The 17,916-nt window shown below is 36.1% G+C and overlaps 1 protein-coding gene across 1 annotated transcript in view; it reads right to left on the bottom strand.

Annotated features, from left to right (window-relative positions):
* The window catches only part of ABCC9 (ATP binding cassette subfamily C member 9), a 139,546-nt gene that overhangs the window by 15,401 nt on the left and 106,229 nt on the right, over positions 1-17,916 (bottom strand). The window contains exons 31-35 of the mRNA XM_007967878.3: positions 16,537-16,639; positions 5,881-5,982; positions 4,921-5,041; positions 3,531-3,661; positions 2,398-2,476 (exon numbers count right to left, since the gene is read on the bottom strand). Of these exons, the coding sequence (XP_007966069.2) occupies positions 2,398-2,476; positions 3,531-3,661; positions 4,921-5,041; positions 5,881-5,982; positions 16,537-16,639 (536 nt within the window). The remainder of the gene's footprint in view (positions 1-2,397; positions 2,477-3,530; positions 3,662-4,920; positions 5,042-5,880; positions 5,983-16,536; positions 16,640-17,916) is intronic.

The raw sequence follows: 17,916 nt of genomic DNA on the forward strand, positions 1-17,916 counted from the left end.
TTCCTAGTTCAGGGTTGAAATTCAGGAGACCAACTTTTCCATTTAAGCATGTGGTGATTCCTCAAGTATCTAGAACTAGAAATACCATTTGACTCAGTGATCCCATTATTAGATATATACCCAAAGGATTATAAATCATTCTGCAATAAAGACACATGTACACATATATTTATTGCAGCACTATTCACAATAGCAAAGACTTAGAACCAACCCAAATGTCCATCAATGACAGACTGGATAAATAAAATATGGCACATATACACCATGGAATACTATGCAACCATCAAAAAGGATGAGTTCATGTCCTTTGCAAGGACATGGATGAAGCTGGAAACCATCATCCTCAGCAAACTAACACAGGAACAGAAAACCAAACACCACATGTTCTCACTCATAAGTGGGAGTTGAACATGAGAACACATGGACACAGGGAGGGGAACATCACACAGTGAGCCTGTTGGGGGTGGGGGGTTAGGGGAGGGATAACATTAGGAGAAATATCTAATGTAGATGATGGGTTGATGGGCACAGCAAACAACCATGGCACATGTATACCTATGTAACAAACCCACACGTTCTGCACATGTACCCCAGAACTTAAAGTATAATAAAAAAATCATGTGTCTCTACATAATATACACATTTGGTGATGGTTTGTCTTTCTTATATATTTCTCCTAAAGGAATTCAGAGTTTTTATTCTGTTTATGTGATCATACCAACCAAAAAGTACTTTTATTCCTTCCTGAGTCCTTTCCCTTCTAGTATTCCCTTTATCCTCCTTCCCACTTTATTTCTCTCCATGGGATTTATCAGAATCTGATATTCTATATACCTTTACTTATCTTTTTATTGTCTGTTCCCCAACTAGAATATAGGCTCTTTAAAAACCAGGATCTTTGTCATTCACTCCTATATTGATTTAATAGTACAATGCATTACAAATAGAGAAGTACATTCTGTGATATGAATATCGTTTTAATAAATTTCTCCATACTGCATATGGACTTATAGAGATTTGTGCAGTGTTGATGTTGTTTCTCCACCATGATATATGCAGCTAATCATACCACTTTTGTGCAGAGACCATATTGCCTTGTGAGATAAGATGCCAGGCTCAGAATGGCAGCTGCAGTCCTTTTACCAGATAGATTTAGAGTAGGCAAGATTAGCTTAACCTATGTCTTTCAGGAATAATAGATCAGAAATAATAAATTATGTATTAACATCCTAATAGCCTACTGCTATTAAAAAGAGAATAAATCATTGATAGTTCACATGGGACCTGAAATCATGTGTCTGGACTCACGAGGATCAGGCTAACCTAACATGATCGATCATAAACACAGTGTTTTAATGAAAAATGTCAATTGATTTTTGGTCACTTAATTGCCTTGGAACTTTAATCCCACTGAAAGTCCTTAAAGTTCTGTGCATTATTACTAGCCATGGAAAAAATAAGCTGCTAACCTCATAACAGAAGTTTACCTTGTTCCTGAATCTAAACCCCACAGAAATTACATTTACTATAGTTCCATGTTGTTGTTCATAAACTGACCTCCTTTTCTCACAGAGCCGTTGTGTAAATTAAATTCAATAATATAAACTGTCAAGTACAATAAACATGCAAAGTACTGTAATAATCATAATCATTACAGATAATAATAGTAAGCACTCCTTGTACTGTCAAGTACGCTAAGTTTGGTCAAATTCATTGCTGGATCCTCTTTCATTCAAGATACTTTATGTGCTGGCCTATTTATAGGTCACTTGATAGACTAAATAATGGGACTTTTTTAAAAAAAATATTAAGTTATTTGTATGCTCTTGTGTATCATATTATTAATAATTTGGTGGATGAATGTGTATGTTTTGTGTATGTTGTTATCATGAGCTTTATCACTTTGCAGCAAAGGTTGCCTCCTCACAAAACGCTCAGTGTCATTAAGCCATGTTATTAAGCAGATGATGGTAAGAGTTACGTACCAAAATTTAAAATACAGACTGCTTATCTCCTTCTGCTTTTTTCCTTTGTTGGAAAGAGACATATGTTTAATCTAAAGGAAGCAAGGCAGTTGTCCTCCCTCTTTCTTTCTCTTGAAATTCTACCTCCACCTACTGCTATTCAAAGTGGGTGGTATTGTTTACATTTTACCAGTTTATTAAAATGCTTTAGCAATAATGTATAGACATGAGTTTAAGGCTCATCATTTTATTTCCCCAATTCTATGTCCTTTATTTACTTTTGAGCTATTTATTTGGGATATCTGCCTTGAACCATGTGTAGAGCACAAAGTCCTTATAAATATTTGCTTTTTATTTCTGCAGGATTAGGTAAATTGATTTTTTTAAAGGAAAGCACCACATGGCCACTTAAAAAATTTAGTTAGCAACTCACCATCAAATATATCAACCATTCTGAAGAACGCCAGAGATAACGATGATTTCCCACTGCCAGTGCGACCACATATGCCCACCTACGAAAACAGCTGTCACTCAAAGAGGAGAGGACTCAGACAAAGGACAGAAGATTAGCTTGTTTTATTTTTTAACTTAAGATATTATGATAAAACTGTAATTATGTTTAAATAATTACATTATGGTCATCATTTTTTCTTAGGTCTACATTATAAATTATTATCAAGATAAAAACAGGCTGGGCACAATAGCTCACACCTGCAAACCCAACACTTTGGGAGGCTAAGGTGTGTAGGTCACTTGAGGCCAGGAGTTCAAGACTAGCCTGGGCAATATTGTGAAAACCCATCTCTACAAGAAAATACACAAATTAGCTGGGTGTGGTGGTGTGTGCCTGTAGACCCAGCTACTTGGAAGGCTCAAGTGGGAGGATAGCTGGAGACCAGGAGGTCGAGGCTGCAGCGAGCTGTGATCATGCCACTGCGCTCCACCCTGGGTGAAAGAACAAGACCCTGTCTCAAAAAAATAAAAAATAAAAATATAAAAACAGTCCTCACCAAATCTTCAATGATTTCATTCTAATTATTTTTATTTCCATGTGCTTGCCTTGCTTTTTCTTCGTGGCTTTTTTTTTACATTTAATATATTGTTGGACTAACAAATAATGATTCCATATTATCTTAGAAGTGACAGTTTTATAACAAAAAGCAGAATGATTCCATTTTATTGTGCCCACGTATTCTTTTTATGATAACTAAAAGAAGTAATTCGGGGACTAGAGTTATTATGAATGCAAAGGTTCCCAAGGGGATGGCTATTTTGGCCAGGAGCCAGAAGACAGAAATTTAAAAAAAACATGCCTATTGTTGACTTTTCTGATCTTCATGGGAGACTAGTGAATTACAATATGACTTGTACAATATGATAGTCTGATCCTATCTCTCCCTTTTTTCTTTTATGCAGATAATTTGACCTACACCAGGTAGGGAATATTATGTGAGGCCAGTGAGAATATACTTATTGGCTGGGAAGTATGAAGAGCTTAGGTAGTAAAAAAGCAGACTCCATCAGAGGTTTTATGTGGAGAACAAATAAAATGCAATGATTTTATACCTTTTGTCCAGGTTTGATGTAAGCCTTGACGTGCTTAAGAACAGGTTTCAGATTATTTTCGTATCTGACACACAGATCATGTATCTTAATCTCCCCTTCTTGTGGCCAATGTTCTGGAACTTGAGAAGGATCTGGAGGATGGGGTGGAGAAATAGACAGATAGATAATAGGCAGATAGAGATTGATGTAGAAAGAAATGTATACATACTTAAATACATTTATACATATAGATTTTTTTTTTTTCTAAATTTAAAGTAATACTGAACCAAACTATGTGGTAGGGTTTTTTTTTTTTTTTTTAAATTTAAATCACATTCAAATAAACACCTTTTGATTAAGCACTTTTAAGACAGTTTTTTCTGTTTGTTTTGGAGCCTTAACCATCATCACCTCTCCTTAGCATTCCGTCACTCAATTCTATTCAACCTGGATAGAGATATTTCTTTTCTGAATTGATTTATTTGTTCAGTCAGTTGGTCATTAAACACTTACGTGCTTTAAATGTGAGAGGTGCTGTGCAAGGTGCTGGGAATATGGAGACGAAAGACACAGCTTGAGGTGCTTGCTGTGTCCTTGGGGAAGTGTCCAGTAGGTCAGCACCTAGAGTACTACATGGAGGCCCCATGATGAAGGCAAACCTACGGTGCTAACCTTGGAGGTCCAGGAGGGCTCCAAGAGGAACCAGTGCCTGAGATGAATCTTAGAGGACGGGAGCTGGGGAAATTTATTTTAAATATATGTACACAGGAGAATAAAGAGGAAAAGAAAGCCCAGCATGTTAGTGTGGCCAGAGTAAAAGTGGTGCAGGTGGATGACAAGAAATGAGACAAGACAGATGGACAAGGGTTGGCTAACGAAGGGGCTCATGATCTTAGCTAAGTTTTCTGGATTTTGTCCTTGAAGAGCTAGATGGCTGTTGAAAAACTTAGGTAAAGGAATGCCTTTTAAGCTTGGAGATTTGCATTTAATGAAGATTATTCTGTCCTCAGTATTGAATTTCCTGACAGTTTTATTCTAGCAAAGTTGGGAATCTCAGTCCGTATTTTAAGATCCAAATTTCCTGACACTAAGTTAATAACGTCTTGAGAAAGAGAATGTAATAGTTTATAGTTTAGGTCAGCAATTAATGTAAGAAAGGCCAAATATTTTTATAAGTCTCTTTACATATCATTAAATAAATATCTGTTTGGACTCTGGTTTTATCCAAGACTTTTCAGGCATAAATAGTCACATCTTTTCAGGTGTACATAATCAAGCAAAGTCAAGATGAGAGACAGTTTTCTGGATACTGAAGTGGAAAGCAAAAGCAGAAACAACAATATGCCCAACACACACTAATATTTGATTAAAATAAATATTTAAGTGAAACAAACAATATTTAGAGCAATACCCATTGTGCCTTCATAGTTCTCTGACTCCATAGTCAGGAAACTGTTCACTTTCTTCACTGCACCCATCTGGACCTCCAGGTCAGCCAAGTTCCTCACAACCCAATTCAAATAATTGGTTATCTGTGTCAGGTGATTAAAAAAAATTTTTTAATAAATTAAAGTAAGAAGTTGTGGTTAATCACCGGAAATTTTGGAACGAGATAACCTGGACCATTAGTGTACATGTGTGATACAACTCATAAGTGCTACGGAATATTAGAGACCAAGGAGAATGTCATGTGATATATCAGCAAAGAAGGTGTCTGCTCCCTTCAAGGGTCCATAAGCGTCACTATTTTGTGAACTGTCCTGATTTCCCTGCATGGTGGATAGTGGTATACACTTCTGTTTGCACTTATCTCATGTATATTCACATTCATTGTAGCATCCCCAACTGGGTTGTGTACAACTCAGGACATGGATCCCAAACAGCCTGGAGAGTACTCTGACCACAAGATCTGAGAAGTTCTTAAAAATTGGTTCACAATGCTAGAAATGAATCCAAACTGTCCTATAAACCTGGGTTTGGGCCCCAATCTACTATTATTTGCAAGATGTAATCTTCTTATGAATTTACACTTTCCTCTAACATCCATGAATAAGAGTTGATAATAACTATAGAAGACCCTCCAACACTGCACAAAATGAGATGTTTTTCCCTTTATTTATTCTTTAAAAAAAGGGATACATGTGCAGAACGTGCAGGTTTGTCACATAGGTATACGTGTGCCATGGTGGTTTGCTGCATCTATTGATCCACCCTCTAAGTTCCCTCCCCTCACCCCCAACCCCCAAACAGGACCTGGTATGTGTCATTCCCCTCTCTGTGTCCATGTGTTCTCAATATTCAACTCCCATTTATGAGTGAGAACATGCGGTGTTTGGTTTTCTGTTCCTGTGATATTTTTATCCATACCTACCGTAAGTGCATACAGAAGACCCAAGCCTACCAATCCAGAATTCGAAGACCCACTAATGGATGCTATAGATGCAGTGAGGACAATGCAGGCTCCCAGATAATCCTTTGAAAAAGCAAGATAAAATGTTAAAAGGTCATTCCCAAGTTCTTAAACCAAATATTTCAATCAATTTACAGAGGTGATCACTAAGAGAATATACATCATTCCATGTGTGTCCTGTTAAGTTTCAGAGGAAGAATACCTAAGATGTAGAAGAATAATAGCTTGCAATATTAGGGCTGGAATAGAGAGTGATTCTATGCTCTCACTACACACACACACACACACACATATATACAGGATGTTTAGCATATATATATATGAAATATATATATATATGGGTATATATATATGATGTGGGTTCAGAGAGGTTAAACATCTTGCCAGAAGTTAAGCTACAATTGGTGGCACAATGAGGATCAGATGTAGGGTTTCCTTTTTTTTTTGTTTCCGACTTTCTACTGCATTATGTTGCCAGACAAGCAATTACTTTTGGACCTGATGTTCTAGCTCAGATTTCATGTGTGCTTATGTCAGGATTGTGATTAGCTCCTTTGTGTCATGTAGTGAGGCCCTTGCAGAAATTTGTCTCTGGTTAACTAGTTGGGATTTGTATTAGGTTGATGCAAAAGTAATGGCAAAACCCACAATTACTTTGGCTCCAGCCTAGTATTTGAACTTTTTGTCAACTATCTGGGCTCAGAGTCTGGGACACTAAACCTACAGATTTCGTGTAAATAAGAATAAGGGCTATGTTTGCTCAGACAATACAAGTATGGACATGTCTTAATGTATTTAAATAGTATATGATTCAATTATAAACTCTTTTCCAAAATTAAAACAATTCTTTAATAACAGCCATAGATTCAAATAAAAGATAGGGACTTCTGTCCATTTCCTAACGCTTTCTTTTTATCCCATTTCCCAACATTCTTAGGTATTGTTCTGCCTCATCATTCAAAAAAGAAATTCTAAAAACGTCTCATGTTGATGTGTCACACATCCCCAAAGCAGATAGAATTTCAGATATGGTCACTTTCTAGAATTACCTCAAGTCTCATTCCACTGATAAAACTCCTTCTCTAGATAGATTTGTCTGTGGTCCCTCAACAACAATCTCACAATTAGATGATAACACATTAATGACAGTAATGGAATGTTGAACATGCTGAAGTCAAAGAATGGAGATGTTTCTCAAATGAGCTCACATGTTTACATTCCTGTCTCTTGAAAACAGCACCAAAGATCAAACTGTTGGAACAACCAGTGATCCCAGCCGTGGAATCAAAAATCTGCGTTCAGACACTGACCTTGACAGTTACTAGTTAATGAGTTTAGACAAGCAATTTAAAACCTTCTGAGACTGTTTCTTCCTTGGAAAATATAAATGATACTTAATTCACAAGGATTTTTAAAGGAATAAAAATGTTAAATACTAGTTAGATTTCCCCATTTCCACGTACCAGAATGTCTTTTTTTTTTTTCCTTTGGATAATTTTCAAATGTTTAAAGTAAACTTAAAAATTTGTATGCATCATAAAAACCTCAAAGGTTAAAGCAGGCACTAAAATTTAATTCCATATTGATGCTCATGATCTTTACAAAGATTAAAGGAAAAAAATCACATAGAGTTAATCCTTTGAGGCAATAAATTCCACAGAGGTAGTAAATACTTCTTTGATTGCCTCTTCTGGTGTATTCTTTTGTTAACAACTTGCCACACCCCTACTAGACAGTTCTTTCTCTTTTCCTCTTTATTTGAATTAACTACACAGATGCAGAGAATAACTAGTCTGGGCTGCTCTTCTGCAGTTTATACATGCCAAAGTGCTCCCAAATACTTCTAAAATCTTTACAGCAATATGAATTTTTTCCTTTCAGGCATTTTGGGTAAAGTTAATACTTTCAAATTTGTGTTGTACATTGTTATTTCCATATTTTTTTTTTTCTAAAAGTCTCATAGAGTTTCTGTAATAAGTTACAGAAAGTAAATTAGTACCAGAAAATCCTTCCAGCAAGGTATGTCTGGCTTGACATTAAAAAAAATATGTCATCTGTCTTCTGAGAAATTTCTGTGAGTGGTATATATGTTAAGAGTTTGAGGCAAGGTACTTCTTTTATTAATTTCTATTCTCTACCTCCTGCCAGCTGACTTCATTCATTCATTCATACATTCTTTTAAAAATGTAAGTTGGATCATATAACTCCCCTGTTTAGAATTAACAGTGCCTTCCTGTTATACTTATAATACATTCAAACTCAGATGGATTACAAAGCCTTGTATAATATAGTCTGGATTTTGTACCCTGTCTACTCTGACCTCATCTGAGATTACTATCCTGCTCCTTCACTATACTCTGACCACACTAGCCTTTTCCCTATTCTTGGGAATACATCAACTTTGTTTCTCCCAATGACTGCCTGAAATGCTTGTCAATAGGTCCTTGATACCTGGCTCCTTCCTATCATTTGAGGGTCAGCTCAAATATCACCTCCTTGGAAGTCTTCCTTTTCTTGGTTCCTACCTCCAGCCCTGTGGCTCTTCTCTATCCCATCATCCTGTTTTATTTTCCTCAAAGCACTCTGAAGTGTATAAAACGATCTTATTTGCTTATGTGTTTACATGGTTATTTTCTATCTATTCTCATTAGAATCTACGTTCCATGAGGACAGGGTCTTTGAATTTTTACCATTATTATCTCCAGCAATAGGAATAATGCTAAATACATGATTGTGAAACTTCAGTACTTCTTTGTGCAGTAAATGACTAGATAAATTCACCCCTTCATAAAACATTCACTGAGTTTTTCTATGAGCTGAGTATTTTCCAACTTAGGACTTCTCCCGAATTTGCTTTTAGGATTTGTATGAATCATTTAAGTCTCTACCAATCTCATTTCCAGATTTTAAGAGCTGAACATGTAAAGATACTACAAGGGTGTATTTTTTATAAAGTGGGAAGTCCAACACCAAGTTTTATAATCTTTTAACTCCCATGTCCATTTAGAACTGTAATATGAGTCTCTTAAAAAAACTTTGCTATGTTTAAGTGTTATGAGTTATTTCCTTTTCTAAAGCCAAAAGTACTTTTACCTAACTCATGAATTTCATCATTCAGTTCCAAATTATTATATATATATTTTTTACTATTTTAATTGTGGGGAAAAAAAACTCACAAAATGCTGTTGCTGTATTTTTTATAAAGAACAGATTTGGACTAGAATATAACAAGGTCATAGCTGACTGAAATATCAAAAATCACTGGGTCTAAATAAATGGAAATTAAAAAGTGGGAGTAATATGAACATAAATATAATAAAGGAAAGGTAAAACATTATGCAGTCAATTTCTCTCTATTAAGTTTAGTTTACTATGGAAATCTTTGTATTCTAAATTGGGCTCCTGAATTCACCCACTGTAAAGAATGACATGGTAGATTTGATTAGAAGAGAATTTAAACTATTTTCTGTTGAATTAAAATGATAATTCTGGTAACAGATAGCTAGTGTTATTCTGGCAAAAGGGCCAGCAAAAGAAGTGAAAACAGATGATGGGAGAAAAAGGAGAAGACTCATCAATAAGTTGTAGTCAGTATACATTTTCTGGGCCCCTTTCACGTGGTTAATGTTTCAAAACTACTTGTATAATTTTCAGTACGATCGCTGGATATTATTAGTTATTAGGCCAGCAATACAAATATGCTCAAATTCATATATTAAAATGTTTTAGAAATATTTTTGACTCTTCAGCAAAAGAAAGATAGTTTTAGAGGTACATTTTATAGCAAAAATTTTCAGAAGAGGAACTGATTTTCAAAATCTATAATCTACTAAATTCAAATAGATATTATAGTTTGAAAGCCAATATGTCTATAGTTTAGTACCTGTAACAAAGTTATTTTATTATAAAAATATTTTTAAACTTTCTTTTTAAAGAAAAAGCCATTCAGGCTGTCTTTTCATCATACTAACTAGATACTTTCCAGCTCACTGCTGGATTGTTACCATTGCTAAAAACTGTTTTTTGTTTTTTTTTTTCTAAAGTACTGGAAATATTTTAGAGACTTCTGATCAGAATTTTATCTTGATTTGCATAAGGGATGAAGCCCCTTTTTGTACTATACCTATCAAAAAATATACAGCAAAATCACTAAATTTCAATCACTTCTCTTCAAATATTACAGTAGTATAGGAATGTGAAATTAATAACTAACATAAAAGCTTTTGTGGCCAGGCACGGTGGCTCATTCCTGTAATCCCAGCACTTTGGGAGGCCGAGGCGGGCAGATCACAAGATCAGGAGATTGAGACCATCCTGGCTAGCACAGTGAAACCCCGTCTCTCCTAAAAACACAAAAAATTAGCTGGGTGTGGTGGCGGGCACCTGTAGTCCCAGCTACTCAGGAGGCTGAGGCAGAAGAATTGCTTGAACCCGGGAGGCAGAGGTTGCAGTGAGCTGAGATCGTGCCACTGCACTCTAGCCTGGGCAACAGAGCAAGACTCCATCTCAAAAAAAAAAAAAAAAAAAAACATAAAAATAAAAAAAATGCTTTTGTTAGGTCTCTGATTTTCACTTCCTTTACTGTTAAACATAACAAGTTTAATGAACCATAAAGTGACCCTATGGTTACATCTTTCCATTCCTCTGCAAATATGTGAGTAGCAAAACAGCTTAGAGGCAATAAACTAAGAAAGGAGAAGCAGATGGTTTGCATAACTTTCACAGAGGACAGCAAATACTTAGGGATCACTAATAGCATTTATTCTACTGCTGTAGCCTTACACATCCTAAGCAATCTACTCAGTGAAAACCACCTTCCATCCAAATGATACAATGAAACGGGAGACTGAACTTAGGAAACAGAAGTTACAACATAGATGAATTATCTACTTTCAAAAGAGGGCTTTAATCTGTAGAATAGTAAATTATAACTTCCATCAATTTTGTGAATTCAATACTCCCCACCAGAAGGTTCCCATGTCAAAAGAGAGGCCTCTTTTCAGATTTCTAGTGATTCAAAGACATCTATCTATATTTGGAATTATAATGAAAATTGTAATTCTCTACAAAGCAGCCTTGTAAATAGTTAATAGCAACTGAAAAGTATGTGATCCCTCTCCTTCATATAGCACTCAGGAGCACATTATGGTACCACTGGGTATCTGCAAGAATATATTAGGACCTCCAAATTACGTGATCACTGTATCCCTGTCTGTCGTTGAATTGTGAACACACAAAAAAGCAGTGTTGTCTCACAAAACAGACTCTTGTGCAAGCTCACCCTAAAGACCATTTTTACTTTAGCCTGTTGACTCTAAAGTCTTTATTTTTGGCTTCTTGATGTGAATTTTCTTTTATCCTTTCACCACATAGCAAGACAAAGCCTTGGAAAGACAGCCTTTAGATAAAGTTACACCATTTTTGCAACTGAAAACACCAATGCCAAAAAACTGGAATTGTTTAGTGCAAAGGGATGAAGAGAAAACACCGTGCTGAACGAAAGGACGCAAGCAGCATTCAGAGGTTAGGCTGTAGTGACACATTGCACTCAACCACAGCTGGCTTCACTTGGCACCCAGAGGAAAAACAGTCCCCTCTGCTGCCAAAGCAACTCTGGTGGCCAGTCACAGTCTAGCCGCTTTCTACCAGCCAAATTATTTTATTCTTTTAGTCTCTTGTCCTTTTATGATTTGAGTGTGTTATGGTCTTTATTTTTTTTCTCAATTCAAAATGAATATGAAATGAATATGGTGGGCAAGGCTAGATCTTCCATAGGGAAAACTGTGTGCGCAAAGAGAATAAATAATGATTGTCTTAACTCTTACTCAACACGACTGGGAAAAGAAAAGAAAGCTCTATAGTATTAAAAAAACATAAACAATTATTTTGTGATATATTCCATCAATATCTAGTTTATTGAAGTTTTTAGCATGAAGGGGTGTTGAATTTTATCGAAGGCCTTTTCTGCATCTATTGAGACAATCATGTGGTTTTAGTCATTGGTTCTGTTGACATGATGGATTATGTTTATTGATTTGCATATGTTGAACCAGCCTTGCATCCCAGAGATGAAGCCGACTTGATTGTGGTGGATAAGCTTTTTGATGTGCTGCTGGATTCAGTTTGCCAGTGTTTTATGGAGGATTTTTGCAATGATGTTCATCAGGGATATTGGCCTGGAATTTTCCATTTTTGTTGTGTCTCTACCAGGTTTTGGTATCAGGATGATGCTAGCCTCATAAAACGAGTTAGGGAGGAGTCTCTCTTTTTCTATTGTTTGCAATAGTTTCAGAAGGAATGATACAAGCTCCTCTTTGTACCTCTAGTAGAATTTGACTGTGAATCTGTATGGTCTTGGGCTTTTTTTGGTTGGTAGGCTATTAATTATTGCCTCAATTTCAGAACTTTTTATTGGTCTATCCAGGGATTTGACTTCTTCCTGGTTTAGTCTTGGGAGGGTGTATGTATCCAGAAATTTATTCATTTTTTCTAGATTTTCTAGTTTATTTGCGTAGAGGTGTTTATTGCATTTCCTGATGGTAGTTTGTATTTATGTGGGATTAGTGGTGATATCCCCTTTATCATTTTTTATTGTATCTATTTGATTCTTCTCTCGTTTCTTCTTTATTAGTCTGGTTAGCAGTCTATCTATTTTGTTGATCTTTTCAAAAAACCAGCTCCTGGATTCACTGATTTTTTTGAAGGGTTTTTCGTGTCTTTATCTCAACATATGAAAAAAAGCTCATCATCACTGGTCATTACAGAAATGCAAATCAAAATCACAATGAGATACCATCTTATGCCAGTTATAATGGCGATCTTTAAAAAGTCAGGAAACAACAGATGCTGGAGAGGATATGGAGAAATAGGAACGCTTTTACACTGTTGGTGGGAGAGTAAATTAGTTCAACCATTGTGGAAGACAGTGTGGCCATTCCTCAAGGATCTGGAACCAGAAATACCATTTGACCCAGCAATCCCATTACTGAGTATATATCCAAAGGATTATAAATCATTCTACTATAAAGATACATGCACACATATGTTTATTGCAGCACTGTTCACAATAGCAGAGACTTGGAACCAACCCAAATGCCCATCAATGATAGACTGGATAAAGAAAATATGGCACATATATACCATGGAATACTATGTAACCATAAAAAAGGATGAGTTCGTGTCCTTTGTAGGGACATGGATGAAGCTGGAAACCATCTTTCTCAGCAAACTAACACAGGAACAGAAAACAAAACACTACACGTTCTCACTCATAAGTGAGAGTTGGACAATGAGAACACATGGACACAGGGAGGGGAACATCACACACTGGGGTCTGTCAGGGCGTTGGGGGCTAGGGGAGTGATAGCATTAGGAGAAATGCCTAATGTGGATCACGGGTTGATGAGTGCAGCAAACCACCACGGCATGTGTATACCTATGTAACAAACGCACAGGTTCTGCGTATGTATCCCAGAACTTAAAGTATAATTTAAAAAAAAAAAAAAAAGATAAGCAAAAATTGGATGAGGTTCAGAGAACTTCCCAAATTCAACAAAAGGTGTTTCTACTCTGGTTTCTCTCTCTTCTTTCTTGAGGTTTTCTGTCAACAGCAGTGACATGGCTTTGGAAAGTTAAAACTGGGCATGAAGAGGAAGGGAGGGGAAACATAGCCACAGAAAGCAATGATATCATGTTTTCTCCCGTTTGCATTATGGCTCTGAGTCCATGAATTAGAGTTGGTGAAATCTGTGTGAAGAAATCCTGCTTGCCTCTTCTAATTTATGCCCAATGAAGTGACCTTCTTTGTACCATTTTGGTTTCGTTCCTGCTCTAGGAACTCTAAGAATGTTTGCTAGAAGCAGATATTTATGTGAACTTACTGAGTAATACGACAAAGAGGGGGTTGTGTCCATACCACAGATAAGATCAATGCAGATTTACTGGGCCAAATAGAAATTTTTATTACTTTTTTAAAAAAGTGACTTATGAGGCAGAATATATCCAGCTGTGGGGTGTAGAGAACAGTTCACACCCTAGTCTCCAAGGTCCTATATCTCAACTTCATTTTTCTCACACAAGATCCAGTTATTCCAAACTAAAATTCTGTCTCCAGTGATGTGGATATGCCCACAGAAACACAGTAGTAATGAGGTCATTTATATGTGCACAATTGAGAGAAAAGGTTATTCCCCAGGAGAAGTCATCTACCTTATTTAACACTCCTACTGTGGCATATGTTCTTGGATTATAGTATTTATATTTAAATACACCTGGTTCCAATGAAAACTCTCAGTTCACTCAGAAGAGCAGAGCGACAGTGAATCTGACTGGTCTCACAGTGGATCTCTGAGATTGTCTAGAGGAGTGTGTATACGTGCGTGTGTACAAGTGTTTATCCACATAAAGTTACTGACATATAAATACAATGGATGGAGGCAAATCATACCCAAAGGACCTTGAACCTTGACTTCTGTCAGCAGATATGCCTGGAACTTTGCAATAAATTAACAAATGTTTCTTGCCAAAATATACCTTTGCCCACCAGAAATGAAAATAAAATACTCTTTAGTCTTTTGTATTAATTTTAAGGGAGAGTTCTAGTAATAAGACTAGACTGCAAATCTTGGAAGGATTCTAATACACAGAAAGCAAAGAGTAACAAATGTATTACAAAGTAACCAAATGAATGGCCTGTTCTGCCCTTCCTGTTTCAAGTGTCAGTATTTTGTTTTTTGCAGGTGGAATTCAAGATCTAGATTCTATTATATTTAGGCAGGTTCAACTGCTTTTTCACGTGGGGGTTAAAGTATTGGGTTATGAATCAAACTAAACAAAACCATTCTGAGTTTGGCTGCTGTTCCTTTCTAATTTTTCCTGACCTTCCCTTTCTTGGCAGTGTTAAGGCTCTAATATCTTGTCTTCTGGCTATGAGAACAGAGCATATGGTTTGCTTGAAGATTCTTGTTCAACACTTACCCATTAACCTGACAGCAGGAAGTGCTAAAGAGTAGAAACAGGAGTCGGTCAGACTCTCACCTCAAGTCCAAGGCAAATATGCTTGCCCCTAAAAGACATACTTGATCTTCAAGTTCAGGAAAACCAGATACAAAGGTAACTGCTAACATTTCTCCCTTATGATTTCAGGATATTCTTTCAGTAAGCTATTTCATCAGTAGTTATATTATTCATATATGATTTTTTCCCTTATAGAACAACAGAAATTACACACACAGACACTCACATATCAAAACAAGTAATTAAAACAAGGAATTATGAAATTATGGTTTGAATAGGGTTTGGGAATAATGTTTTGGTTTTGTGATAAATCCTAAGTAACACTTCACTTGCCTTTATTTATGTATATGTAATTCCCAAGAAACTCTGCCCCGCCTTCTTCCAACGGTCACAGCTACCTTGAGGGAATTTATCAGCAAACAATACTTCTATCAAAACTTTGTGAAAAATAACTATGCAGTGCTGTTGAATAATTTCTACATAATGACTAATATAGTTGTAGAGAATCTCTATAAACCAGTGAGAAATCATGATAACAAAAGCTCACAAGGATGTCTAAGAGTCTAGGTTAATCTGTATCCATCAATCAACTACTCAGATTTTAACTTGGGCTCCTTCATTTCTACCCTATTAAATTCCCTTTACCATCTTCCTTCTCTTTTCTGTTGTGTTTTGAAAGAAAGCCTATATATTACTGAAACACAGTTAGTGGAAATAAGATTCTTCCAATAGTACAGATAAACATGCTTTTTCTTTTCAAAACTGGCAAATTCCTATTTAAAAAAATTACACTCAACTCACCATTACCACCAAAGTAGCTTATCCATGTTCCGGACTGTACAGACTACAAACTATATTCCTTGCCTTCTGGAATGTCCTTCTCATCTCTCCTACTTGATACTCCAGCTCATTGGCTTATGAACTCCCTACCAGGGCAGGTACCAGTCATTATTCATTCATGCATGCATTCAAAAGACATTTCTTGAATGCAGTTGCCAATCAGTGTAGTAGGGGATTTATGTTACTTTTAATCCAATGCCCATACAAGGTACACATTCTTACTTTATAGATGAGGAACTGGGACTAAAATTAACTTGCTAGACTAAGTCTGTGTGATGCCAAAGCTTGTGCTTGTTCTTCTACATTATTCAAGACAGAAGGCAACAAATGATTAACTGTAGTTTTCTACATTTTGTACTAACATGACCCTCCACTGGCTTAAAACGTAGAAAGTTGCCATCCTTCCAGGCAGGACCAACTCGGTAAAGGAAATGAGTGCATCTGTTCACTTGCCAAATGTACTCTTTTGGAAAAAAAAAATTGAAGTTATACAAATATTTGCCATTCCATTAACTTATGTGATCTAGAGACTAATGAACACAAAATGAAATTTTGCTTTTTGGGCTATTTGTCTTGTCATTAGCTAAAACATTATGACAAACTTCATCTGTAGCATAAACAAACCTGAGCTATTTTAAAGTTCAGAAAATGTGAAGCTAGTGCTGAATCTCAGTGGAAGGCTAATTTTTACAACTGTCTGCCTCTTTGCAGCAGGCGTCTTCTCTATTTGGTTTCCATTTCGAAATCATGAAATGAACGTACCGTCCTGACCTCCAGCCATCTGTTGGCAGCTGAGAGGAATAAGTAGGCAATGTTGTTTGTGTCCGTCAGTTCCAGCATACGTTGTTTAAATCTGGTTTCATGCCTGCAGAAAACAAAAATACAGTGTTAGCCACACAACAGGAGAGGTCATAAAAACAGTCACACTTACTACTACACTATTTACTCAACATAGTGACAAACTGATGGCATGGAATGATCAGTAAATAGATCTCTACTTTAAAATAAAGACCAGCTGCTACTACTCTTTGCATTCTTAGTAGAGATGGTGTGGTCAAGTGTTTATTTCCTTTCTTATACCCTTACTAGGAAAAAGAGTCCTTCTAACAACAACATTGTATTAAAGATCAGTTCATAAATTTTCACATAATTATTGTAGCCATGAGAACAAGGCATAGCCTACTACATTAAAAGGGCCTTATAAAAACCAAGATAAATTGTGTAGAAATGCAACTCTACCGATATTTTGTGGCATTTATTTTACTTTTCCAAACAACACAGTCAGAGTGGGTGGGAGGTGCTGGATCAGAACCAGGGAAGACAGAATACTATACATTTGCAATTGGCAAAAATATACTTTTAAAATTATCTTTTTTCCTAATATTTCTGCGAAGCAAAGAAAAAAAAACTGCAACAAGTAGAGTATGGGAGACACTAGAGATGATGGCAAATGTTCCACACCCCCAGATTCTAAAGTATTTGTAAGGATGGTCATTGCATAAAAGGAATTTGGTCTGTGTACTTTCAGGGTTCTATGATATATATCGTTTGGATATTGATCTTCAACAAACTAAGTTAATTCTTGGTGCTCAATAAAATCATACCAAGTTCTGTGTAACCTATTTTATAAATGAAATGGTTACTAAAAGTCCTATCCATTTAAACATCTGAGCCAACATCTCAAAGAAATTCATGCTACATGGTAGAAAAAAATCTTCTCTAAATCACAACAGCAGTCTCTTTTTATTTCTCAATTATTTTCCCTGAATAACAGAAACATTGGAAGGTTGGATAATATAATAAAAATAACTGGTTTGAAGCTGGGGAAAATACCAAATCAAAATGTGATTTATTCACTCTCTGCAGTCACGGCTTGTCTTATAGAGACCTCCCATCTATGGGTTATGTTTGCAAGAAATAACCAAACTTCATTTGACAGAATGGCAGTGATTCCTTCTTGATAAAAGACTTCCCCCACTCGCCTCCCCAATTTTTAAGTAAAATTGTAAAAATTTATAATAAATCATCACATGTCAAAGAATGAAGAAATCCTGGGTGGGGTGTCCACTTGGCCCACTGAAGTAATCCATACAGGCCAATATAAAGCAGACGCTTGATATCTATCCAGTCAATCTGATCATT

The sequence above is a fragment of the Chlorocebus sabaeus genome, chromosome 11, assembly GCF_047675955.1.
Source record: "Chlorocebus sabaeus isolate Y175 chromosome 11, mChlSab1.0.hap1, whole genome shotgun sequence".
Classification (NCBI taxonomy): domain Eukaryota; kingdom Metazoa; phylum Chordata; class Mammalia; order Primates; family Cercopithecidae; genus Chlorocebus; species Chlorocebus sabaeus.